Source organism: Crocuta crocuta, unplaced genomic scaffold (assembly GCF_008692635.1).
Source record: "Crocuta crocuta isolate KB4526 unplaced genomic scaffold, BGI_CrCroc_1.0 scaffold102, whole genome shotgun sequence".
Lineage (NCBI taxonomy): Eukaryota > Metazoa > Chordata > Mammalia > Carnivora > Hyaenidae > Crocuta > Crocuta crocuta.
The window spans coordinates 9,049,327-9,076,025 of record NW_027530019.1 but is presented as its reverse complement, the minus strand read 5'-3'; the positions used below and the strand labels follow the sequence as shown (position 1 = coordinate 9,076,025).

The window sequence follows — 26,699 nt, the reverse complement described above, 5'->3', positions numbered from 1 at the left end:
TTAATTTCTAACTTCTTTCACTGATAAATGAAGAAAAGTATTGCACCTTTTGAAATACACCAAATGGATTGAGTACATAATTAAAACCACTTTTTCCCTGCCAGTCATTGTCTTATATGCTTAGCATAGATGTCCAGCTTAATAGCGTATGATACGGAGTTCCTAGAACACTGACAGAGACCTGGTAAATCAAGGAAATGTGAGGGTGGTGCTAGAAGACAGATGGCTATAGAATGATGCACATACTCTTTCAAGTGGGGAGGATGGAGACCTGCTTCATGAAGAAGCTGGAAGTGGAGGTAGGGGTGTGGAGAACATTTAACAACATGGGCACCAGTCAGGGGAATCTTCTTATTTCTTTTTGCATATGAGGAATCCTAGAGTATCTAGTTAAGGCTCTCTAGTTTAATAATAAAAAAATCATGGAGTCTTATGAAGACTTATGAAGAAAAGACTCTTCATAAGTGTTCTTCTTTAATGTTTGTTTGGTTTTTTAAATTTTATTCTTGAGAGAGAGAGAGACAGAGTGCGAGCGGAGAGGGGTAGAGAGACAGGGAGATAGAATCTGTTAACAGGCTCCAGGCTCTGAGCTGTCAGTGCAGAGCCAGATGCGGGGCTTGAACTCATGGACTGTGAGATCATGACCTGAGCCGAAGTCAGATGTCCAACCGACTGGGCCACCCAGGTGCCCTCTTCATACGTGTTAACACTTCATAAAGTGTTTTCCTGCTTATTTTGGTTGCAGTTGCCAATTTTTAAAAATGTTTAGGTAATCTTCTACAGCTTCCCCAAATCCTAATTCTTGTAGATCCATTAGTGTTGAACAATGATTTCACATGTCTCATTTCTTTGTATATGCATTCTTTTCAGTTGTATTAAACAAATAAAAAACCCTTCACAAAAAAAGAATATTATAACTGAAATGAAAAATACACCAGAGAGAAGCGACAGCAAAGTAGAGGATACAAAGTAAATCAGTGATCAGGAGGAAAAGGTGATCAGTGGAAAACACCGAGACTGAAGGAAAAAAAAAACATTAAAAAAATTTTTTTAAATGTTTATTCACTTTTGAGAGAGACAGAGAGACAGGGCATGAGCAGGTGAGGGCAAGAGAGAGACACACACATACACACAGAATCCAAAGCAGGCTCCAGGCTCTGAGCTGTCAGCACAGAGCCTGATGTGGGGCTTGAACCCACAAACCGTGAGACCTGAGTTAAACTTGGATGCTTAACTAACTGAGCCACCCAGGTGCCCCAAAGAAAAAACATTTTTAAAAATTTAGGATAGGTTAAGAGACCTCTGGAACAACATCACGGGTACTAACACATTCTAGGAGTTCCAGAACAGGAAGAAGAGAGAGAAAGGGGCAGATGACTTACTTAAAGAAACAATTGCTGAAAACTTCCCTAAACTGGGAAAGGAAACAAACATCCAGTTCTGGGAATCACAGAGCACCAAACAAGATGAACCCAAAGAGGTCTACAGATAGATACATAATCATTAAAATGTCAAAAATTAAAGCAAAAGAGATAATCTTAAAAGTAGCAAGAGAAAAGCAGCTAGTTATGTAAACAAAGAAGCACCCATAAGACTAATAGCTGATTTTTCACAGAAACTTTGCAGGTCAGAAGGGAGTGTCATGATATATTCAGAGTGCTGAAAGGAAAAAAAAAAAACACCCTAAAGCCATAACACTGTATCCCAGCAAGGTTATCATTCAGATTTGAAGGAGAAATAAAAGGTTTCCTGGACAAAAGTTAAAGGAGTTCATCCTACGAAGAAACAGGCCTTATAAAAAATACTAAAGGGACTTCTTTAAGCAGAAAAGAATAGGCCATAACTGAAAGTAAGAAAATTATGAAAGAAAAAATTTCACTGGTGAAAGAAAACATACAATAAAGGTAGTAGATCAATCACTGATAAAGCTAGTATGAAGATTAAAAGAAAAAATGTAAAATCAACTATATCTACAATACTTAGTTAAGGGATACAGAAAATAAAAAGATGTCAAATATGACATCAAACACATAAAACATGGAGGGAGTGGAGTAAAAATGGAGTGCTTTTAGAATGTGTTCAAATTTAAGTTACCATCAACTTAAAATAGATTGCTGTGTACATAGGGTATTACATATGAAACTTATGGTAATTACAAACCGAAAACCTATTATGCATATGGACACACACACACACACACACACACACACGCACACACACCAGTCATCAATTCATAAGGGAAGACAGCAACAGAAGAAAGGAACAGAGAAGACTTAGAACAACATCAGAAAACAACTAATAAAATGGCAATAAATATATATCTATCAATAATTACTTTAAATGTAAATGGGCTAAATGCTGCAATCAGAAGATAAAGAGTGACTCAATGGATAAAGAACAGGACTCAACTATATGCTGCCTATAAGATATTCACTTTAGACCTAAAGATACATACAGACTGAAAATGAAGGAATAGAAAAATATATTCCATGCAAAAGGAAATGAAGGAAAAAAGCTGGGGTAGCAATACAATACATATGTCAGACAAAATAGACTTTAAAACAAAACTGTAACAAGAGACAAAAAAGATTTTAAAGATAAAGTGATCATTCCAATAAGAATATATAATGATTATAAATATCTATTCCTCCAATATATATATTTGGGAGCACCTGAATATATAAAGCAAAAATTAAAAGACATAATGGGAAAAACTGACAGTAATACAATATCAGTAGGGGACTTAAACATCCCACTCACATCAATACATAGATCATCCAGACAGAAAAGCAGTAAGAAAACAATGGCTGGAACAACATATTAGACCAGATGGACTTAACAGGTGTGTACAGAATATTACATCCAAAAACAGTAGAATACACATTGTTTTCAAGTGCACATGGAGTAGTCTCCAAGACAGATCACATATTAGGGTACAAAACAAATCTCAATAAATTTAAGAAGAGTGAAATCATATCAAGTGTTTTTTTTGTTTGTTTTTTTGTTTTTTGTTTTTTTTTTTACTATAACAGTATGAAACTGGAAATCAGTTATAAGAAAAACTGGAAAGAACAAAAAGACTTGGAGGTTAAACAACCTGCCATTAAACAACCAATGGGTCGACAAAGAAATCAAAGCTAAATTAAAAAATACCTTGACACAAATGAAAATGTAAACCCAACATTCCAAAACCTTTGGGATGTAGCAAAAGCAGTTCTTTTTTTTTTTATGTATCAATAATTTTTAATTCAGTTGTTTGATGTTCAGGTAAATAACAGGCCATTACTTAAGTTTCTACTCAGATGGAATATATATGCTATATTTAACACCTGAGTGATCTCATAATTATCATGCTCTATGAATGACAGAATGTATACAGGAGGTAAACATTCCATGTGTAAATAATTACTTCAAAAATTATAATAGTGCTCCAGTTCTAGAGTGAATTTTTAAATTTGTCCTCTTTAGAACAGGTCTTTTTCATCGAAAATCATAAAAAAAATCAGTGATTTATTTTCTTGTCAATAATAAAAATCATTTTATGGTAGCAGATTAGCTTACAAAAGAAGTTAAATATGCTGTGATTTGCCGCACAAATACACATTTTGTTTTTCTTTGGTAGTATGAATATTAAGTATTTTTTAACATAATTGTAAAGGAAACCAATTATATTCATTTTCAATGTATTTGAATATACAGTATTTCCAAAATAACATTAATTGTTGCATGTGAAATAAATTGGAACTATAATAAAATGCATACTTTACTACTTTAATAAGGCTTTAGGTAATTCGGTGTAAAAGTTGAAAATAAAACATTATAGTTCAGAACAATTTAGCACAGGAAGTTTCATATTAATGTAAAAATTCTGTGTCCTTTCTCTAAAATACACAATGAAAAAGAAAATGTATAAAACAAAACAAAATGCATAAAAACATTTATAGGTAAGTGATATAGAAAATAAACTCTAATTTGAAAAGTCATCACATATATCAGGAGCTTCAGGCATCACAGTAACTATAAGTCATTTCAGTTAAGAGAAGAAAAACAATTAGCTTTTCCTTGACATAGTCCCACTAAGTACATGGACTTCATGCTTTCTGAGGAGGCTTTCATTAATCCTCCATCACACTCCGTTTTATTCTTTGTTTCCACTCCTTTCAAAAAACATGAAGTCAATGAGGAAAGAGGCACCAAGCATTACAGCTTTCATTTTCACATCAAGGTCTACAGGGAACTGGATACCAAAGTTATCAGCATCAGTAAACGCCTCTCTAACAAAACCAGTCCACTGCTTGGAAATCTTGCCAACTATCGTTTCTTCATCAAGAGATTTAATCTCAAAATCAACATCTGCACAACAGCTGCACACAACACACAGACCAGTAATTTTTAGTACATCCTCTCTCCTCTCATTTTGAATTGTAAACTTTGGAAGACATGGGTGCCAGGTCTGAGTAACATAACCTACAGGTACACCGGGAGGGGCATGGACTTCTATCTCCTGAAGGCAGCAAGGGCAACAACAGTGGCCACACCTTAGTGGTCTCTCCACAGTTATAACTTCTTGGCCCATATTATCAACAATCCTCATAGTAAAAGGCCTAGAAGCCCCACAGCAATATCGGGTACAGCAATCCGTGTCCTCTGCTGCAAAGTAAATCCTCTGTCCAAAGCTGTTCTTAATTTCATATTTGTTATTAGTTTCAAAACCTGTTAAAACTTCCAGAAGCTCAACTTGCTGATGAACCAGTATCTGATCTATCTGACTTAAATATTCCAATCCAGGGGGACAGCCTGACGGAGGTGGTGGTGCTGGCATCCACGGTACCCCTGCATGTCCACCTGGCTGATTATATACTGGCTGGTGTTGGACAGGAAAGTCTGCTGGGCCAGGATCTGAATAACCAGCTGGGGGAATTGAGTAGCCAGCCTGGGGGCCAGGATAGCCAGCCTGGGGGCCAGGGTAGCCAACCTGGGGGACAGGGTAGGCAGTATATCCTGGAGGTCCTTGGAGTGCTGCTGAAGGATATTGAGGGAGATATTCAGGTGGTAAATTTGTTCCTGGGTAAGGAGCATTCATTTGTCTATTCTGTTTTTCCATGATTTAAAGAGTCCTGTGGCTGCAGGTGCTCCAGCGCTGGCTGGAATGAACCTCCGAGGTATGTATGGGATCCTTCTCAGTTTCCGCAAGAGCAGTTCTAAGAGGGATATTTATAGTGACACACTTCCCCCTCAAGAAATAAGAAAAATCTCAATTAAACAATCTAACCTTACACCTAAAGGAACTAGAAAAGAACAATAAACAAAGCCCAAAGAGGTAGAAGGAAGGAGATAATAAAGATAAGAGTGGAAATGAGTGAAATAGAAACTAAAAATAACAACAGAAAAGATCCATCAAATTAAAAGCTTTGAAGATAAACAAAATTGATAAACCTTTAGCTAAGCTCATCAAGAAAAGACAAAACTCAAATAAATAAAATCAGAAGTGAAGAAGTAACAACCAATATCACAGAAACAGAAAGGATTATGAGACTACTAAAAAAATTACATGCCAACAAATTGAACAACCTAGAAGAGAAAGATAAATTCCTAGAAACATACAATCTTCTAAGACTGAATCAGGAAGAAGTAGAAAATCTGACTGGACTTATTACTAGTACTGAAATTGAATAAAAACAAACCAGAAAACTCCTAAGAAACAAATATCCAGAACTAGATAGCTTCATAAATAAATGCTACCAAACATTTAAAGAAGAGTTAATACCTATTATCCTCAAACTATTTCAAAAAATTGAAAAGGAAGAAATGCTTCCAAATTCATTGTATGAGGCCAACATTACTCTCATACCCAAACCAAGTCAAGATGTTATGTAAAAAGAAAATTACAAGCCAATATCCCTGATGAACATAAATGCAAAAATGCCCAACAAAACGGTAGCAAACCAAATTCAATAATATATTAATAGGATCATTCACCAAGATCAAGTGGGTTTTATTTTAGGGATGCAAGAATATCCACCAATCAATGTGATACTTCACATTAACAAAGTGAAGGATAAAAATCGTATGATCATCTCGAGTACAGAAAAAGCATTTGACAATTCAACGTTCATTTCCCATGAAAACTCTCAGCAAGTATAGAGGGAACATAACTCAACATAATAAAAGCCATATATGACAAACACACAGCTAACATCATATGTATTGGTGAAAAGCTGAAAGCTTTGCTCTAAGATCAGGAACAAGAAGACAAGGATGCCCACTCTCACCACTTTTATTCAACATAGTACTAAAAGTCCTAGCCAGAGCAATCAGAGAAGAAAAAGAAAGAAAATGCATCCAATTTGATAAGGAAGAACTAAAACTGTCTATTTGCAGATGACATAACACTATGCATAGAAAACCCTAAAGACCCCTCCAAAAACTATGAGAATAAATGAATTCAGTAAAATTGCAGGATACAAAATTATATACAGAAATCTGTGGTATTTCTATACACTAATAATGAAGTCTTATGAATAAATAAAAAGACACTAAATATGCACCTCACCAAAAGGGGAAATGAAAGTGGACAATTAACATATGAAAAGGGGCCCAATATCCATAGTCATCAGGCAAATATAGATTAAAGCCACAGTGTGATACACATGCATACTCACCAGAATGGCTAAAGTGAATATACTAAGTCTTCACAAGGATATAGGACAGCACTGGTGGCAGTGTAAATTGATTCTGCCACTTAGAAAACAATGTGGCAGTATCTACTAAGGTGAATATATGACAATCCTATGGCCCACTCCCACTTTTAGGTATATAACAAGAAAAATATATATATATGTATATATATATATGAGCAGGAATATTCTCAGCAAAACTGTTTATAATAATCTCAAACTGGTAACTACCCAAAAGTCTATCAACAGTGGAATGGAGAAATAAATTACGGTATATTCATACAATGCAATACTACACAGCCATGAAAGATGTATGGACTACAATTACAGAGTAATATGTATAAATCTCACAAATGTAAGCTTGGCAAAAGAAGTCAACAACAAAAGAGTGCATAGTACATAGCTGTATTTATATAAAATTCAAAAACAGGCAAAACTAATGTTAGAAGTCAAGATAGGGGTCAACCTTGATGAGGGATAGTACTTGAAGCAGACATCTGGGGGACTTCTGGAATGGTGGTAGTTTTCTGATCAAGATGATGATTACACAGATGTGCTCATTTTGTGAAAAGTCATTGAGTTGTATGCATGACTCTTCATTTTTCTGTATATATGTTATTTCTGTAATGTGTTCTTTAAAAAGGAGGGGGAAAGGGCTGGATGATATTATGGTTGATGATATTATGTCACTGAGGAATTTGACTGATATTCCAATTCTTTATACATGACTTGTACAAAACAAAACAAAAAGGAAATAACTAGTAGAATGGAAATTGAAAGTAAAACTTTTAACTGATACAAGGGGAAAGTGGGTGGAGGGGAATGAACTCAAAACATTCTTCAAAATATTGTTCATCCTTGAACACTTGATTTTTCTGCCTTAGTTCTCTATTATATTTTAAATAGAGTTGGGAGTAGGAATAAATGATAATGTTTGAAAACAATGAATTTATCAGATCACTTTCAAAGAGAAGACTGGTGTATTTACTCTGGCAGCACAGTATCAGCTCCTTTAGGAATAGAGCCCAATAGAGGCATCTGGGTGGCTGAGCTGGTTAAGCATTTGACTTAGGCTCCAGTCATGATCTCACAGCTCAGCTGGTGGGTTCCATCCCTGCATTGGGCTCTGTGCTGACAGCTCAAAGTCTGGAGCCTGTTTCAGATTCTGTGTCTCCCCCTCTCTCTCTGCCCCTCCCCCACTCACGCTCTCTGTCTCTCAAAAATTAAAAAAATAAATAAATAAAAAATTTTAAAAAAAGGAATGGAGCCCACTATCTTGGTGTGCTGAAATGCACAGCAAGAAAGATAAACTCATTTTAGCTGTTTTTTTCCAAAGGTATCTTCCAGACCCTCCTCCAACATCGACCCAGGCAACTATGGTGAAGTGCATGATCTGATCACTCAGATACCCTCTAAAGTGCAGATACAAGATATTACTAAGGAGCTACACTGCCCACTGTGTAATGATTGGTTCCATGATCCACTGATGCTAAGCTGTGGCCACAACTTCTGCCAGGCTTGTATCCAAAACTTTTGGAAGCAGCAAGCAAAGGAAACATTCTGTCCTGAGTGTAAGATGCTATGTCAATATAGCAACTGTACATTCAACCTTGTACTGGAGAAACTAGTAGAGAAGATTAAGAAGCTACCCTTACTCAAGGGCCATCCACAATGCCCAGAGCATGGAGAGAACCTGAAACTATTCAGTAAGCCAGATCGAAAACTGATCTGCTTTCAATGTAAAGATGATCGGTTGTCTGTGGGGCAGTCTAAAGATTTCCTGCAGATCTCTGATGCTGTCCGTTTCTTCATGGTGGGTGAGCCCTGGGCCTTAGGAGAGCTGGGAAAAATCTTTCGTAGGGTTTCTTCTTTCTTTCAACCCCACCCCTTTATTCAGATGATTATTAGTAAGCTTAGAAAACATAACGTATCTTGCAACGCTCTTTCTCTAGAGTTGCTGATGATAGGAAAGGAGCAGTGGAGGAGCTCTAGGCCTACTCTCCCCCAAAATCAAATATTTACTTACACCCTGCAATGACAGCACTCTACTAGACATTGTGTAGAATATGGATTACAAGATATTGCTCTTGTTATAAAAGTATTGAAATTTAGGCAAGTTCAAAATGAATAAAACAACAGAAACAAGATAGTCTACTATTGAGAGCTAAATTTCACCACATTTGTATTATTCATAAATATTTAGAATTTTAGAAAAGATTAGAGAAAAGCGAAATAGGGGATGTGTGGGGAAGGAAAGCTTGAATTGGGAAATCATTTGCATTTGAATGGGCAGAAATGGGAAATGATTGTTCTAAGTGATAACAATGCAAATAAAAGCAGAGATAGTGAGAACAGTATAACTAGAGTAGAAGATGTAGTTCTATTACCTTCTTCAAACCCCTACAGTAAGCTAATAAGAGCTTAAAACTAATTTTTTTCCTGCTGCTTGTTATTTTCTTCACAATTCTTAGAAGAGACAGGGATTGTGGTTCAGGGTAAAGGAAAGACGTTTGCAGCAAGAACTCGCTTTTTTTTATTCTTCTTCTGACACTATGGGGCTTTAGGAGAGATGTCCCTATGGCCTTTCATCTCCCAAGTTAGTGTGGCTTAATTCTATGTGGTATTCTCAGGAGGAGCTCACCATCCACCAGGGTCAGCTGGAGGCAACAATGAAGGAACTTCAGTCTCTGAAAAATATGCAGAAAGATGCTATTGCTGCTTACAAGGTGAGAAGCAGGGTAGAGGGGTCATGAGATAGACCTGGAACACTTTCCTTGTAATGTCAGCCATGTGAGTGGAAAGGTGCCTAGTATATATTATCGATACACTAAATGGTACCTGGGATATAGCATTAGAAAATGGACATTGTAGGGTGGAAGGAAATAAAGCAGTGAAGGAAGTTCTCAATGGTTGATCAATAGAGAGAGCAGACTGACCTTTCTCGATACATGCTGATCCTTCTTATGTCCCCATCACTAGGTGATTGTTCTGGGTTTGTGATCTGTCTGGTCTTTCCCTTTATATATGGCAAAATAAGGAATTTATCAGAAAAATGCACTAAAGATTGCTATGTCCAAAGAAATACCTTTCTTTTCTTTGAGTTTACAATCAGGCTACCTCTGATTGAAAGTCTCTTGGATTGCTGGTTTTTATCATCTGATTTGATCTTTCCTAGCTCCCTTCAAACTAAATAAACTATTGCTGTATTATACTGTTAACTTCACAGGGGGTCTAGGATCAATTAATAGTTAGAAACTTGGCAAAGCAGTTCCTGGGTTATGGGACTAAACTGAGAGTTCTGTTTCTTCATTAATTATTCTATGGAGGAGAGAATTCTCTGGCATTTGGCATTGTACAGAAATAGGCACAATGAGAGAAAGAAGGATAGATGGAGATAGTGATGTCTCCAGAGAATGTTTATGTTGTAAGAGTTCCTAGTTTAGCTTTTACAGTCAACATTCATTCATTCAAAAAAAAATTTATTGAGGAGGTAAGGCATTATACTAGATACTATATTACACTAGGGTGAGAGACAGATCAATGGAATTAAGTGGTTCCATTAATAGCAATAAAATGACAACTGTGATAATTACTATGAATGAAAATAAAAGGTGTTACAAGAGCATATACATGAAGAAATAATTTAGGCTCGGGGAGGGGTATTCTCTGGAAAAATCACCTATTAAAAATTGAGAACTCAAGGATAAGTTAGCCAAGGGAACTGGTTGAGGGGAATATGAAGGAAGTGGCCTTAGAGAAGGATGTTCTATGAAGAGCAAAGAGCATAGAGAAAAGTCTTGATAGGAAGCTAGTTGCTATGTTAAACAGAGAGAAGGTTAACAAAATTAGATCATGATACACAAAATGAGATTTAAGAGGTATATACGGGCCCAACTATGTGGACCCTTGGAGATAACATTAGGAATTTTGAACTTCATCCTAGGAATAATAAGAAGCCATTTAAATAGGACATTATTTCATCTCATTTTGAAAATATCAGTCTAGTGGCTGTGAGCGAGAGGCAATGACAAGTAATGGTTAGAAGACTACTGCAGTGATCCTAGAGAATAGTGGGGGTGGCTTGGACTACAGAAACAGTGGAGATAGAAATGAACAGCTTTGGCATATGCTTTGGAGATTAAAAAAAAACAAACAAACCTGGATGTGGTGACTGATTAGATATGAGGGTGAGAGAAGATGTCAAATAGATAGTTGGATACAGGAATCTAGACCTCAGAAGTTGGTCTAGGCTGGAAATAAGTAGTTAGCATACAGAATGATTTAAATCTCTGCGAGGAGAGATTACCTAGAAAGAAAATGTAGAATGAGAAGGGGAAAGAGCCCAGGAAAGAATATCCAATAACTCTAATATTCAGAGCTTGGTTAGAGGACACAGAACCAACAAATAAGACTGAGAAATAGTGGTGAAATAGGTAAAAGGAAAAGTGTGAGCTAGAGAATAGAGTGAGTTTTAAGTGCACCATTATGATGGACCATAGAATCCTAGCTGGACAAGGGGGGACATGGAGACAGAGAAGATGATGAACAGACATGGAGGGGGTCAATGAATAAGAGGTTTCAATGAGACCCAGTAATTGTTGCTATAGAGGTATCTGAGTAAATGAGCATAATAAGTTAATTTGGGGGGTTTTGGGTGTCTCAGTTGGTTAAGTGTCTGACTCTTGATTTTGGCTCAGGTCATGACCTCATGGTTCGTGAGTTGAAGTCCCACATTGGGCTTTGCCCTGACAGCATGTGAAGCCTGCTTGGAATTCTCTCTCTCCTCTCTCTCTGCCCCATCCCCCACTAGTGACCATGCATGTTCTCTCTCTCAAATTAAATAAACTTAAATTTTTTTTAAAAAGGAAGTTAACTTTGGAGATAGTGAAATGGCTGGATGATAAACTCCTGTGTGATTTAAAGAATGAGTAGATAAAGAAGAGATCACTAGAAATGAGGAGAATAAGGATCTGAGAAGCCCAGATGTCAGATGGTTCACCTCTCAGGATGCTGCAGTTACCTAAGAATAAGGGTGTTAAGTGTAGCAGTTATCAATTTCAGCACTTCAGACATTGTCCATCTCCTGTTTCTTCTATGTTGTCTTGGCAGAAGTGGCATTCCCCCACTCCTATTGCTAGATAAGAATAGTTCTTACAGCCTTGTTATGGCCCCAGTCTGACAGCATCACTTGGTAGACATTGGTTTGTACTTCTGGGTAGGAAGGTACTATCATTCATTCTAAAATGTTTACTGTAATGGGAACCTAAAGACCACTTTTGACGATTTCATTCCTAAACTATTAAACTAGCAGAAAAAACAAAGTAAATCTCCAAAGGATATGGTTAAGTGATGATGCTCAAGAGTCTTTCCTATGCATTTTCCTGTTATGGTATTTCCCACATTGTGTGAGTAGTGGTGGTGAGGGCCCCCATCCCCAAGTACTAGTCTCAGTAACTACCATGGTGATGATCATGGAGGTTTCCAGGAAAACAAGCTACATCTGCAGCAACACATCTCCTTGGAGTTTCTAAAGCTACATCAGTTCCTGCACAGCAAAGAAAAGGACATTTTAAATGAGCTCCGAGAAGAAGGGAAAGCCTTGAATGAGGAGATGGAGCTGAATCTGAACCAGCTTCAGGGACAGTGTCTCCTAGCCAAGGAGATGTTGGAGAGCATCCAGACACGGATGGAACAACAGAATCCCTTCGACTTTCTCAACGTAAGACTTCATATCAACATAATTAGGGGTACGTTAGTTGGGGGGACAAGGGTTGGAAAAGATGTAGAAGCAGCTTTTCCCAACCAGGAAGGAAAAAAAAACTGATGTAGTGGTTTTAAGATTCTCTGGGAGAAAAGCAGAATGCTACTTTTGCCTTACACTCGATAGAAAGCTTTGCTTTCACCTTCCTAAGAAAAGATAATAAATGCCCTTAATAACGGTATCTGTTAATATTTCAATGTTTCTTTATAAAGAATTTTGAAGGTTTATTTCTCAAAAATAAGAATGTTGCAACCTAACTTGTATCTTAGATTGGCTTTCAACTGACCTGTTTGAAAGGTGTTTGCCAATATTTACTATCGGAAACTTCACCTCTGAAGTGTCATTGATTATCACCCTGGCATTCATAAGTTTACTTAGCCAGAATAAGGGAAAGTAGCTTTGGGCCTGGAAGACCTACCATGTTTTTCTCCTGAGATCATCTGGCAGTACAGGTAGAAATAGCCTAACTATTAATTTCTCCCTTGTTCCATGTAAAAGGGAACACTAGAAAATCAGAATAAGATAAGGCCAGTTTATCCTGGGTTAGATGAAGGATACTGATCAGAAAAGACATAAGGAGGTTGGGGCAGTTGATGGTGAATGGAATGGGGACATCTGCACAGAATCTCAGTATTGATGATAAAATTCTGATGGTGGCCAATATCACCAAAGAAATTTCTGGAGTTGATGAGTAGGCATCTAACTTCTATTACTCCTTTTCTCTTCTAGGATATCACATCTCACTTGGATAGGTAAGTGTTTCTATGTGGTATTAATATCTTTCCCTCAGCTCCTGGAGGATATTTAAGATTAAATGATTTATTGTTCCCTGCAGCTTGGAACAAGGAACAAAGGCGCTGATACCCAGAGAGCTTATCTCCAGAAAGTTGAACCCAGGCCTGTACAAAGGTCCCATCCAGTACATGATGTGGAGGGAAATGGAATCCTCTCTCTCTCCAGGTATCAAAGGGTAGTAACTATTGGCCCCTGGGTCTCCTAATCTGATTCTTCTGTGGTAACTCTTCTGTGACCCCAATTAGTACCATAAAACCTTGGATTGAGAGTAACTTTTTCTATGCGTGTTCTGTAAGATAAGCAAACATTTCTAATAAATTTTAACTTGATAAACAAGCTATGTCTTGCAATACGAGCAGTACGTGATGCCAAATGTCACATGATCAAAACTAAACCAATAGTTCTTTTCTCTCTCTCTCTGTGGGATTGTGGGTAATTGTCAACGCAATGTCACATTTCTGTGAAATCCTCAAAAGGAGGCAAAAGCAAGTGTTATTCGATAGGTTCCTTGCTAAAACTGCACAAAAAGAAAAAGACTCCATTGAGCCAATAGACAGCAGTGATTCCGTTAGTGATAGTAGAAGTTGTCCTACACAATAAGCCTCCTCTTGTTTCTCTCACACCATTCATGGAAGTTTTCAAAGGTAAATGAAGGTCAATTTGTTTATTTTTCTTTATATTTTGTATTTTTTTTAAGTTTATTTATTTTTCAGATAGAGGCAGCATGAGTGGAGGAGGGGCAGAGAGAGAGAAAGAAAGAATCCCAAGCAGGCTCTGCACCATCGGCACAGAGCCCAATGCAGGGCTTGAACTCACAAAACTGTGAGATCATGCCCTTGAGCTGAAACCAAGAGTCAGATGCTTAACCAACTGAGCCACCCAGGCACCCCCTCTCATTGATTTCTTTCTTTTTTAAAAAAATTATTATTTTAATGTTTATTATTTTCTTCCTTCTATTAGCCTGGGGCTTTGTTTGTTCTTTTTTCTAGCTCCTTTAGGCATAAGGTTAGGTTGTTTGAGATTTTTCTTGCTTCTTGAGGTAGGCCTATATGCTATAAATTTCCCTCTTAGAATAACTTTTGCTGCATCCCAAAGATTTTGGATGTTGGGTTTCCATTTTCATTTCTGTCCATGTATTTTTAAAATTTCCTCTTTGATTTCTTGGTTGACCCATTCACCCAGTAGCATGTTACTTAGCCTCCATGTACTTGTGTTCTTTCCAGATATTTTCTTGTGATGGATTTCTAGTTTCACGTTATTTTGGTCAGAAAAGATGCATGATATGCTTTCAATCTTCTTGAATTTGCTGAGAGTTGTTTTGTGGCCTCACATATGATCTATTCTGGAGAATGTTCCATGTGCACTTTTAAAGAATGTATATGCCACTGGTTTGGGTTGGAAAGTTCCAAATATATCTGTTGGATCCATCTGGTCCAATGTGTCTTTCAAAACCACTGTTTACTTGTTGGTTTTCTGTCTGGATGATCTATCCATTGATGTAAGTGGGGTGTTAAAGTCCCTTGTTATTTTATTACTGTAAATTTCTTCCTTTATGTGTTAATAGTTGCTTTATGTACTCAGGTGATCCTATGTTGGGTGCATAAATATTCACAATTGTATTGTTCCATTTATCATTATTTAGTGTCCTTCTCTGTCCCTTGTTACAGTCTTTATTTTAAAGTTTATTTTGTCGGATATAACTATTGGTACTACAGTTTTATTTTCACATCCATTTGCATGGTAAATGTTTTTCCATTCCTTCACTTTCTACCTGCATGTATCTTTAGGTTTTAAGTGAGTCTCTTGTAAGCAGCGTATAGATGGGTCTTGCTTTTTTATTCAGTCACCTTTGTCTTTTGATTGGAGCATTTAGTCCATTTACATTCAAAGCAATTGTTGCCATTTTGCTTTTTATGTACTTATTGCCATTTTGTTAATTGTTTTATGGTCTTTTTTGTTTGTTTGTTTTAGCTCTCTGTTCCTTTCTTTTCTTGTTCTCTTCCCTTGTGGATTGATGGTTTTCTTTAGTGATATGTTTGGATTTCTTTTTATTTTTTGCATATCTATTATAGGTTTTTTTATTTGTGGTTACCATTAGACTTACATCTTATGCTTATAGCAGTCTATAACATCTTAAGCAGATAGCAATGTATAATAAGTTGGTTGTCACTTATTTTTGAATCCATTCTAAAAGCACTAAATTTTTCCCCCTCTCCATTTTTTGTGTGAATCCCTTGACTGATTTTTATAGATAATAATTGATTTTACTGATTTTGTGCTTTGCTCCATACTGGTTTTATAAGTGATTAATCTACTAATTTTACTATATTTGTATTTACATGAGAAATGTTCTCCTTTCCTAATTTTTTTTTACTCCTGATTATGGCCTTTTCTTTCCACTCAAAGAAATCCCTTTAATGTTTCTTAAGGCTGGGGGCAACTGACTCAGTCAGTTACATGTCTGGCTCTTGATTTTGGCTTGGTATGATCTCATGGATTGTGAGAGCCCCACATTGGGGGCTCTGTGCTGACAGCATGGAGCCTGCTTGGGATTCTCTCTCCCTCTTTCTCTCTATCCTTCCCCACTCAAACTCATGCTCTTGCTCTCTCAAAATAAATAAATAAACTTTAAAAAACTATAAAAAGAACATTTCTTATAAGGCTGATTTAGCAGTGATAAGCTTCTTTAACTTCTGTTTGCCTGAGAAACTCTCTCTCCTTGTCTTGCTTGGTAGAGTATTCTTGGTTGAAGGGTTTTTTCCTTTCAGCACTTGGCACAAATCAGGCCATTTCCTTCTGGCTTGCAAAATTTCTGTTGAAAAATCAGCTGATAGCCTTATGGGGTTTCCCTTGTATGTAACTGTTTTTTTCTTTTGCTGTTTTTAAAACTCTCTCTTCATCACTACTATTTGCCATTTTAGTTATTATGTATGGGGTTGATTTTGGTGGGGGCTCTTTGTCTCCTGGATCTGGATGTCTGTTTCTTTCTTCAGATTAAGAAAGTTTTCAGCTATTTTTTCCTCAAATAAATTTTCTGCCCCCTTTTCTCCTTTTCTCTTTTTGGGATCCCTAAAGTGTAAATGTTATAATGCTTGATGAAATTGCTGAATACCCTTAATCTATTTTCATTTTCTATTATTCTTTTTTCTTTTTGTTTTTCAGCTTGGTTGCTTTCCAACACTCTGTTTTCCAGCTTGTTGATCCATTCTTCTGTCTCCTCTATCTACTATTGATTCCCTCTGGTGTTTTTTTTTTTTTAAGTTTATTTATTTATTTTGAGAGAAAGAGAGAAGCACAAATTGGGAGAAGGGGCAGAGAGAGAGAGAGAGAGAGAGAGAGAGAGAGAGAGAGAGAAAATTCCAAGCAGGCTCCTCTCTGTCAGCCCAAACTCACAAACTGTGAGATCATGACCTGAGCTGAAGTCAGATGCTTAACTGACTGAGCCACCCAGGTGCCCTCTACTGGTGTATTTTTAATTTATGCTATTGAGTTCTTCGTCTCTGATTTTTTTTATTTTCTATGTCTTTGTTGAAAGTCTCACTGAGATTCTCTATTCTTAAGTCCACTGAGTATCTTATGACCATTACTCCAAATTCTTTGTCAGGCATATTATTTATCTCCATTTAATTTAACTCTTTTGCTGTGGTTTTGTCCTCCTCCTCCCTTCTTCCATCTTCTTATTTTTAAATTTTATTTATTTAAGTAATCTCCACATTCAACACAGAGCTTGGGCTCATGACTCCAAGATGAAGAGTTGCACATTCTTCTGCATGAGCCAGCCAGGGACCTCTGTCCTGTTCTTTTATTTGGGACACATCCCTCTGTCTCCCCATTTTATCTAACTCTCTGGGTTTGTTTCTATGTATTAGGAAAGTCAGTTATGTCTCTGATCTTGAAAGCAGAGGCCTTATGAAGAAAAAGTCCTGTGGTGGCCTGTAGCACAATGTCCCGTTTACCAGAAGCAGGAACTTTAGGAGTGTCTCCTATGGGGTTGTATGCATCTTACTATTGTGGCTGAGCCTCATTTGTTTTCAGTCCAGTTGGCTGCATAGGCCCACTTTGCCCATTGAGGGCTGGGTTGGTCCCTATGATGTTATCAGGCCAGTCTGGGGCCATCATGGGCTTGTAGTTGGACTGTATCAGCAGTTAGACCAGATGTGTGCCTTCAGCATGTTTGCCAGGACTGTGGCTGCACTGAACTTTAGGGTGCTCTCCCTGCCTTGTCCCCTGAGAGGCTTTTGTTGGTGGTTGGGGCCTGCAGTCAGGCTAGAGGTCTTCTGGGGCTATAGACACACTGATTGGCAGGGCATTCTCTCTGCACTGACAGTTACAAGGTTTGGCTTCTGAGACTGTAAATGTACTAGTGTGTGTTGTTAACTTCTTTTTTTTTTTTAAAAAGGATTTTTAGTTATTTTATTTGGTTTTTTTTTTTAGTTTATTTATTTATGAGAGATAGAGACAGCATGAGTGGGGGAGGGGCAGAGAGAGAGGCACACAGAATCTGAAGCAGGCTCCAGGCTCTAAGCTGTTAGGACAGAGCCCAATGCGGGGTTCAAACCCACAGACTGTGAGATCATGACCTGAGCTGAAGTTGGATGCCTAACTGACTGAGCCACCCAGGTGCCCTTATTGTTAACTTCTAATAAGGGCAATTTTAAAAGAGTGGAATGTGGCGGGGGGGGGAGGGCGGCGTGCCTGGGTGGCTCAGTCAGTTAAGGCTCTACTCTTGACTTTGGCTCAGGGCATGATCTCATGGTTTGTTAATTCAAGACCTGTACTGGGTTCTGCACTGCTTAGGATTCTCTATCGCTAGCTCCTCTTTCTCTGCCCCTCCCCCACTCATGTGCATGTGCATGCTCTCTCTCTCTCTCAAAAAAAAAATAATAATAAACTTAAAAAAAAGAAAAAGAAGGAATCTGAAACTTAAAAATAAACAAAAGGGTGGAATGGTAGAAGTTATATTATGAAGGGTTTAGGAGTGATTTAGAATGAGGCAATAGTGAAGTGAATAGATCATTCACTTGAGAAGGTCCACTAAGAAGGGAGGATGTGAACATGGCAGCAGAGTCAAAAGAGGACTTTAAAAAAATTATTTAAGTAATCTCTACATCCAACGTGGAGCTTGAACCCACAACCCTAATATCAAGAGTCGCATGCTCTTCTGACAGAATCAGCCAGGCACCCCAAAAGAGGACTTTTTAAAACAGACTGAAAGAAAACAGCCTAAAGAAAGGCAGAAACCAATGGTATAAGACAGGGGATAACTGGTGGAAGTACGAGAGAGTGAGTGAGATCTAGCAAAGAGAAGTACTGACTTTCCTCAGTTTCCCCTGAAAATGGAAAGGAGATAAAATAGCAGAGGCACACAATTTTAATCAGATGGAACTTGCAGTATGCGTGGGATGAAATGAGGTATTACTATAAGATGTACTATAGTTTCTCTATGAAACAGGAGAAGAAGTCATTTGCTGGCAGTGAGGAAGGAATAGATGTTTGCGGAGAGAGCCAAAGGACTGAAATCGCTGTTGTGAGAAACTGGAGAGGGTTTGATTTAGGAAATATAGGAGTGCGGATGGTCAAGCACAGAGTGGAAATAATGAATCTGTAATATCTGCACATGTACAATTTTGTGACTTTCCTCCTGCAGTAGTCAGGAGTGGCATTTGAATTTTGACAGCTGGACGGATCCAGAGTTGGACAGTTACATTACAAATGCTGCAAATACAAAGTTAAAAATGATAAGGTTATTGGCAACAAAGCTGCCAATGCTAAGCAGTTTAGGGAAGGATTTTAAGCCAGGAAGCAGAAAGATTAGGAGAGTAAGGAGAAATGAGGGACTAGAATTGTTAATGAAGTCAAATAATGGTTGTAAGGAGAGATGAGAATGAGAGAGTAAAATATAAGAGAATGGGATACCTGAGTTTAAGATTTTAGAGAATGGAGTCAAAAATCACTAGCAGTAAAGTCAAAGACCTACAAGGATGGAAAAAGTGGCTATATCCAAAGGATAGTGACATCTCTTGAGATGATGTGCTGGGGTTGGGATAGTGGAGTAAAGTTAACCCAAAGTGCAGAGAATATAATCAGGAAGTCTGTACATAATAACATCAATAAGAGATAGAGAGTAATATGACATGGAATGACAAGAGGCACAAAAGAAGAGTGATTTTTACATGAGGATAAGGATTAGAGTAGGGGTCTAGAAGTGGCAGTGGTGGCTCCTGGATCTCTGGCTCTGAATTTAGAAAATTAATAGTCTCATGAACTTTTCAAGTTGTGTTTTTCTGGAGAAGAAACAGTCAGGTTTTTGTTAAAGTAAGGAGGTGATAAGAGAATTCTGTAGAGTGAGAATACAGAGTTACTCAGGGAGAGAGTTCTAAAGGGCAGAGTGGAAAGGGTTGGTCAGGAGCAGTGGGAAGGTGGGTGAAGGTACAAGAAGCAAAGAACAGAATAATGGGGATAAGAGGGCATTAGAGGGTAAATCATTGGATGGGTCTACATTATGGGTTTTGGCCAAGGATAACAGAAATACGAGGCATGGTGGAATTAGCTGGTGTCAAGGACTCAAATGGAACTTTGAAGTTCCTTTATTTATTTAACAAATAGTTACTTGAATGCCCAGGAACAATTCCCAATTTTGAAGGTATGTAAAGAAATAAAACAGATGGGGCACCTGGGTGGCTTAGTCGGTTAAGCGTCCAACTTTCGCTTGGGTCATGATCTCGCGGTTTGTGGGTTCGAGCCCCGCGTCGGGCTCTGTGCTGACTGCCAGCTCAGAGCCTGGAGCCTATTTCGGAGTCTGTGTCTCCCTCTCTCTCTGACCCTCCCCTGCTCACGCTCTCTCTCTCTCCTAGAAATAAATAAAAAATATTTAAAAAAAAGAAATAAATCAGATGAAGTCCTCATCCTCTCAGAGATAACATTCTAATGGATGAAATGGACAATGGTAACATAAGTAATTTCATACAGTGATAAGAAATTATCATTGTAAAGAAAATCAAGTAATGTACATTCAGTAAGTAATTACTCATGAGAAAAAATAAAGTAGGATAGGGTATAGATGGTGATGGATAGATAGATGAACATGCTATTTTAGATGGAAGGGCCAGAAAAAAACTTCTTTGAAGAGGTAACTTCCCCTCCTATGTTTCACTGTGGAAATTTCCAAACATACAGAAAAGCTTAAAGAATTTTATAGTGAACATCACTGTACCTACCTAGATTCTATCGCTAACATCTTACTGAACTTGCATTAACAAAGGCTGGAATAAAGTGAAAAAATGAACCACATGGGGAAAGACTGTTTGAGGTCAAGGAAGAAAGTGTAAAGGCCCTAAAATCTGAATGAGTTTGGTTCATTCAAGGAACAGCCAAAAGGCAAAGGTGATTGGATCAAAGTAAATAAGGGAGGTGTGTATCAGGAGATGAGGTCACAGAGGTAGGTAAATCATGTAGGTCCTGTTTGCTCTGTAAGGACTCTTGATTTTATCTTGGGAGTGATGGAAAGCATACGAGTGAATTGAGTAGGAGAACTGGATAATCTCATTCATATTATGACAGAATAGGTTGCGGAAGGACAAGAGTGGAGACAGGACAGTTAAAAAGCTATTGCAATAGTTCCAGGACAGCAGTATTTATGAAGTTATCTGCCTCTATATATCCTACTCAGAATATATTTTAAAGGTAGAGCTGACACAGAATTTACTGTTGGGTTGAACATGGTATGAGAAGAAAAGAGAGGAGGCAAAGCTGACTGCTAGGAATCTTCGTAGCCATGGCAGGCTGAGTTAGCTGGACGTGTCAGAGGCTTGATGACAAAAGAACCTTTAGGGTTCTAAAAAGGTTGGTAAGAAGTCTGTATGATTCTTCAAAGGAAATCCAGTCCTTGCATTGGAAAGAGGTAAATGAGGGGATGTGAGGAAGGGAAGATTCAGCCTGTATGAAGAAAGTCAGGATTCTACAAAGTCCCTTGTTGGAAGAGAAATTCTTGGGATGATAAAAAATAAGACTCTGACTTTTCTGGGAAGAGAGTTGGACTGGATGGATCTCACTTCCAAGGATAAATAAATCCATTAACTACAAATGTATGTCTGTATGTATCTGTGTTCCTTATGTGAACATATTGTTTTTATGTTTCTTTTATCAAATTTTGTGCCAAGGTTTGATTATCTTACAGCTAAAATTTGTGTCTTCTTGCTGATATGCTTCTAACATCTCTTCATTTAGAAATTCCTTTTCACACTGCTGCCCACTTACCTGTCTAAACCAATGTTTATTAAATGGCCTGTGATGAAGGACCAGTTTTTTTTTTTATGATTATTTATTTTTGAGAGAGAAGGAGAGCAAGCAAGTGAGGGAGGGTCTGAGAGGGGGAAACAGAGGATCTGAAATGGGCTCTGCACTGACAGCTTCAGCACTGACAGCAATGAGTCGAGGGCTCGAACTCACGAACTGTGAGATCATGACCTGAGCTGAAGTTGGAAGTTCAACCAACTAAGCCATTGAGGTGCCCCAAGGACCAGTTTTTAAAATCTCAACCTGTCAAAGACTGGTATGTTTGTGGGACATAGAATAAATTAATTACCTGAAAAAGTGGAATTAAAAAAAATTACAAAGTACAAGACCAGTTGTCTAATTAATTATTTATTAGATTCAACTGACATTGAATTACTGTGAGATTGCTATGAAAGTTTCTAAGAGCTTAACTCTTAATTTCTGTACTATTTTGTCCCAGACTGGTAACCACACATTCTGAATAGAAGTGGCAGTAACTACTACTCATCTCAAAAGTCCCATTATCTATTAAACCAAATATAAACTTCTCACCATTGTCCTCTAAATCCTACCAGTTAGCTCAGACTTACCTGCCTGTAACAGGCAAGCCCTTACCTTCCCTCCCACATCAGCTACTGTTTTTAACCTATTCCTTTCTTGCCTTGGTTTACCCAGTACATCCAGAATATATCCCACAGATGTTTTATCATAACTGAAATACTTTTTGTCCTTAAAGAGTTCTCCCCAGGACAAACTTACCTAATCTTTATTCCTTCAGCATTTGTAGTTTCTTACATTTGGTAGCACAGATTAGTATTATTTTCATTGTCTGTTACAATAAATTTGCTTCTTACAGCATAAATTGCTTCAGAGTAAAGTTGGATTTTTACTACAAATTAAAAAATATCTAGAATGTAGCTACATGGGTATAAAAGAATAAAAAGTATTTAAGTGATTACCTGCCTAAGAGTATATGTACACAGGAAGATAAAGTACTGGTGTCTGTGTAAATACTGTCTTTTACTATGGGAATTTGCATTCATTTCTTTTCTCCCTTGCCCTGCTTTCTTTTCTTGCTAGGCCTATCTCCGATAACTCTGGACCCTAAAACAGCTCACCCAAATCTGATGCTCTCCAAAAACCGAACCAGTGTGTGGCATGGTGACGTTAAGCAGCTAATGCCTGATGATCCAGAGAGGTTTGACTCAAGTGTGGCTGTGCTGGGCTCAAAAGGCTTCACATCTGGAAAGTGGTATTGGGAAGTAGAAGTAACAAGGAAGACAAAATGGACAGTTGGAGTCGTCAGAGAATCCATCATTCGGAAGGGCAGCTGTCCTCTAACTCCTGAGCAAGGATTCTGGCTTTTAAGACTAAGGAACCAAACTGATCTAAAGGCTCTGGACTTACCTTCTTGCAGTGTGAAACTGACTGACAACCTCAACAAGGTGGGAATATACCTGGATTATGAAGGAGGACAGGTGTCCTTCTACAATGCTAAAACCATGACCCACATTTATACCTTCACTAGCACTTTCCTGGAGAGACTTTATCCCTATTTCTGCCCTTGCCTTAATGATGGTGGAGAGAATAAAGAACCATTGCATATCTTACATCCACAGTAATTAGTCATACTATTGTATAAATTCAGAGTGTTATTAAAGAAGTATTGAAATAGTTTACCAGTCTCACTGGTTTCTCTTCCCAATTTTTGGGGAACTCTGGAATAATGAAGAAAAGATTCACAAACTAAATTTCATTCTCAGTGTCTTAAGTGGATTTCCTTGGAGCTTTTCAAGATGTCATCCTAATTCTCTAGGGTCTTCTATGACACAGGAGCCACTCTTCACAAGAATGATCATCATACTATTGTTACTGGAGCAAATTGCAACTTGAGTTTTGATGCTTGGGAACCCTTTTCAAACGTGCCCAGAAATTCAATTATGCTGTCATTAATCTCAGCACAAGACTCTTAATAGATAAATTTTTAGATATGTACTCTTCTTCCTATTTAATTATCTTTTAATGTAAAAATTGCAATATAGTTATTTTCTATATTTTCTATATATTTTCTTGTTAGTGTAATTAAAAAAAAATTCTCCAGGGACACTTGGGTGGCTCAGTCAGTTGAGTGTCCGACTTCGGCTCAGGTCATGATCTCACACTCTGGGCTCGAGTGCTGTGTCGGGCTCTGTGGTGACGGCTCAGAGCCTGGAGCCTGCTTCAGATTCTGTGTCTCCCTCTCTCTCTGCCCCTCTCCTGCTTGAGTTCTGTCTCTCTCTCACTTTCTCAAAAAATAAATAATTTTTTTTAATTATAAAAAAATCCTCCAGAGATTTATAGAAAAAATAGGAAACGGTCTGGGCTAGTTTATAATCTTGTTTTGAATTCTCTCAAGATAGTTTCTATTCCAGTGAACCTGACTCTCTTGGTCTCTTTTTCTTGCTTTAATCTGTCTACAGGAGTACTTGTTCTTCTGTATTCAAAAACATTTAAATATTTCAGTCTACTTTTGTCCATGTCCTTTTCATCATTCCTGCCTATTATTTATTATTTTTTTTAAATGTTTATTTATTTATATTGAGAGAGAGCAAGTAAGTGGGGGAGGGGCCGAAGGAGAGGAGAGAAAGGATCCCAAGCAGGCTCTGCATTAACAGCATGGATCCCAATGCTTTAGGACCTGCAGTACTGGCCCTTTAAAATTACAATTAGCACAGCTCTTTGGCAGGGTAAAAGCCCCCTGTCTTATCTATCATACATGCCACAGGTATGATTCCTGCAGTGTTGGCATATACATATACAATACACATATATATATATTTTTTTTTNCGAAAGTCGGACGCTTAACCGACTAAGCCACCCAGGCGCCCCTACAATACACATATATTATAGCTGCTGATTTGGGTAAACAGTCATGACATTATTATGGTTACTTTCAAGAAATTACTTTAAAAAAATAAATCACTTCAATTAGAATGTAATAAGGACTTGTTTAGTGCCTGAAACCTCACTAAATATTTTTGAAGCATGCACCCCAATGTTTATAGCAGCACTATCAACAATAGCCAAATTATGGAAAGGGCTCAAATGTCCCTCAACTGATGAATGGATAAAGATGTGATAAATACACACACACACAATTGAATAGTACTCAAGAGATAAAAAGAATGAAATTTTGCCATTTGCAACAACATGGATGAAAACAGAGGGTATTGTGGTAAGCAAAATAGCCAGAGAAAGACCAATATCATATGATTTCATATGTGTAATTTGAGAAATCAACAGATGAACATAAAGGAAGGGAAGGAAAAATAAGATAAAAACAGAAAGGGGTGTGCAAACTAAGAGACTCAATACAGAGAACAAACTGAGGGTTGATAGAGGGGAGGTGAGTAGGGGGATGGTTTAAATGGGTGATGGGCATTAAGGAGGGCACTTTTCAGGATGAGCACTGGGTGTCATACTAAGAATTAAATCACTGGGTTCTGTTCCTGAAGCTAAGACTATACTGTACGTTAACTAACTTGAATTTTTTTTTTTTTTAAAGGAAAGCATAGGGGCGCCTGGGTTTCTCAGTCAGTTGAGTGTCCTACTTTGGCTCATGTCATGATCTCACGGTTCATGGGTTCGAGCCCTGCATCGGGCTCTGTGCTGACAGCTAGCTCAGAGCCTGGAGCCTGTTTCAGATTCTGTGTCTCCTTCTCTCTCTGACCCTCCCCTGCTCATGCTGTCTCTCTCTCAGAAATAAATAAAACATTAAAAAATTTTTCAATAAAAAAATAAAAGGAAGCATAAAAGGAAAAAAGGTTCATCTAATGAGACTTCAATTCAGATGCTGGGATGTCACCTAAAACCAATTAAATAAAAATCTCTAACAGGTGGGGTCTGGGCATTTATAGTTCAAAAAGCTCTCAGATGAAGGGCACCTGGCTGACTCACTCAGTGGAGTGTGTGACTCTTGATCTCAGGGTTTTAAGTTCAAGACCCATGTTGGGTATAGAGATTACTTAAAGATAAAATCTTTTAAAAATGTGAATAAAAAATAAAAGCTCTCAGGTCATTTTAATGTTCAAGTAGGGTGAAGAACCACTGAACTAAAGAAACTTTTTCATCTTTATTTAGAAAAATTCATGGGGGGTACCTGGATAGTTCAGTCGGTTGAGTGTCCGACTTTGGCTCAGGTCATATCTCATGGTTTGTGAGTAATTAGCCCCATAGTTTTGTTTTCAGTTGTTGCTGTTACTTCAGTAACAATGTTGCCATAAATATTATTGTACAAAGTATACTGGTGAACAGCAACAAAAGTTTCTCTAGGTATATATCCAAAAAATGCTAGCACATAGGGGATGCACATCTTCAAGCAGGTAATGCTGAATTATTGGTCAAAGTGACTGTGCCAATTTACATTCCCACTTGAAGTGGGAGTTTCCATTAATATATGTCTTTGCTCATTCAATTTTTATCAGGAAAGTGGGTACATAATGGTATCTTGTAGTTTTAGTTTGCATTTCTCTAATTACCCCTGTGGTTGAGTATCTTTTTCTACGTTTATTGATCACTTAAGTTTCTTCTATGAAATGTCTATTCAGTTGTTTGCCCATATTTTCCATTGTGCTGTTCATCTTTTATTGACTCATAGGGTTATGTATGTGTTCTAGATACCCATCCTTTGTTGGTTATTCATACTGCAAATATCTTCTAATGGTTAATACTTGTGTCTATTAAAAAATTATTCTCAAAAAAAGTTATTCTCTACTCAGAGGCCCAAGAGGTATTCTCCCCTGTTTTATTCATATGTTTTAAAAAGTTTTGCCTTTCATTTAAGTGCTTAATAGTTCAGTCAACTATAATGTAACAAGTATACGTTAGCATGTGCCTAACAACATGATTTCAATATATATAAAGAAAAATTAACAAGAAATCCATAAATCCACACAGGAGATTTTAATATGCTCCTTTTAGTAACTGATAGAAAAATCTGACAATATGATAAACAAACTTGACCCAATGAACATAAGCAGAATGCTGTATCCAACACTCAGAATATCCAACAGCTGCGGAATATTTTTTGCAAACACACACACATAACACCAACCATACATAAGGGAAATTTCAATAAATTTTAAAGGATTATAAGCATATAGGCCATATTCTTTGATCTTAATGCATTTAAACCAGAAATCATTAACAATAAC

At 37.5% G+C, this 26,699-nt stretch overlaps 2 protein-coding genes across 7 annotated transcripts in view; one reads left to right on the top strand and one right to left on the bottom strand.

The window, feature by feature from the left end:
• Positions 1-23,258, top strand: part of TRIM69 (tripartite motif containing 69) — a 39,073-nt gene extending 15,815 nt beyond the window's left edge. For 2 of the 5 annotated variants that reach the window (XM_077764487.1, XM_077764486.1), the window contains exons 3-8: positions 8,014-8,490; positions 9,308-9,403; positions 12,163-12,396; positions 13,168-13,190; positions 13,274-13,398; positions 22,588-23,258. In XM_077764487.1, the coding sequence (XP_077620613.1) occupies positions 8,014-8,490; positions 9,308-9,403; positions 12,163-12,396; positions 13,168-13,190; positions 13,274-13,398; positions 22,588-23,129 (1,497 nt within the window). In that variant the 3' untranslated portion in view covers positions 23,130-23,258. Of the gene's footprint in view, positions 1-8,013; positions 8,491-9,307; positions 9,404-12,154; positions 12,397-13,167; positions 13,191-13,273; positions 13,399-22,587 lie in introns of those variants that run through there. The other 3 variants (XM_077764489.1, XM_077764488.1, XM_077764490.1) reach the window with 3 other exon arrangements.
• Positions 4,139-5,112, bottom strand: LOC144231766 (phospholipid scramblase 1-like). Of its 2 annotated transcripts, none has more exons than XM_077764336.1 (2): positions 4,714-5,112; positions 4,139-4,650 (listed from the first exon to the last, which is right to left on the bottom strand). In XM_077764336.1, exons 1-2 carry the CDS (start codon positions 5,102-5,104, stop codon positions 4,139-4,141), a joined length of 903 nt encoding a protein of 300 aa, XP_077620462.1. In that variant the 5' UTR covers positions 5,105-5,112. The 2 variants fall into 2 exon arrangements, with proteins under 2 accessions (XP_077620462.1, XP_077620463.1); XM_077764337.1 differs by having other exon boundaries at positions 4,139-4,767; positions 5,013-5,112.
• Positions 23,259-26,699: the final 3,441 nt, after the last annotated feature.

Coding starts and splice junctions, on each gene's coding strand:
- LOC144231766 (XM_077764336.1), bottom strand. CDS start 5,104: ATGGAAAAACAGAATAGACAAATGAATGCTCCTTACCCAGGAACAAAT. Junction 4,651..4,713: donor GCTTCTGGAAGTTTTAACAG/GTTTTGAAACTA, acceptor TTTACTTTGCAG/CAGAGGACACGGATTGCTGT.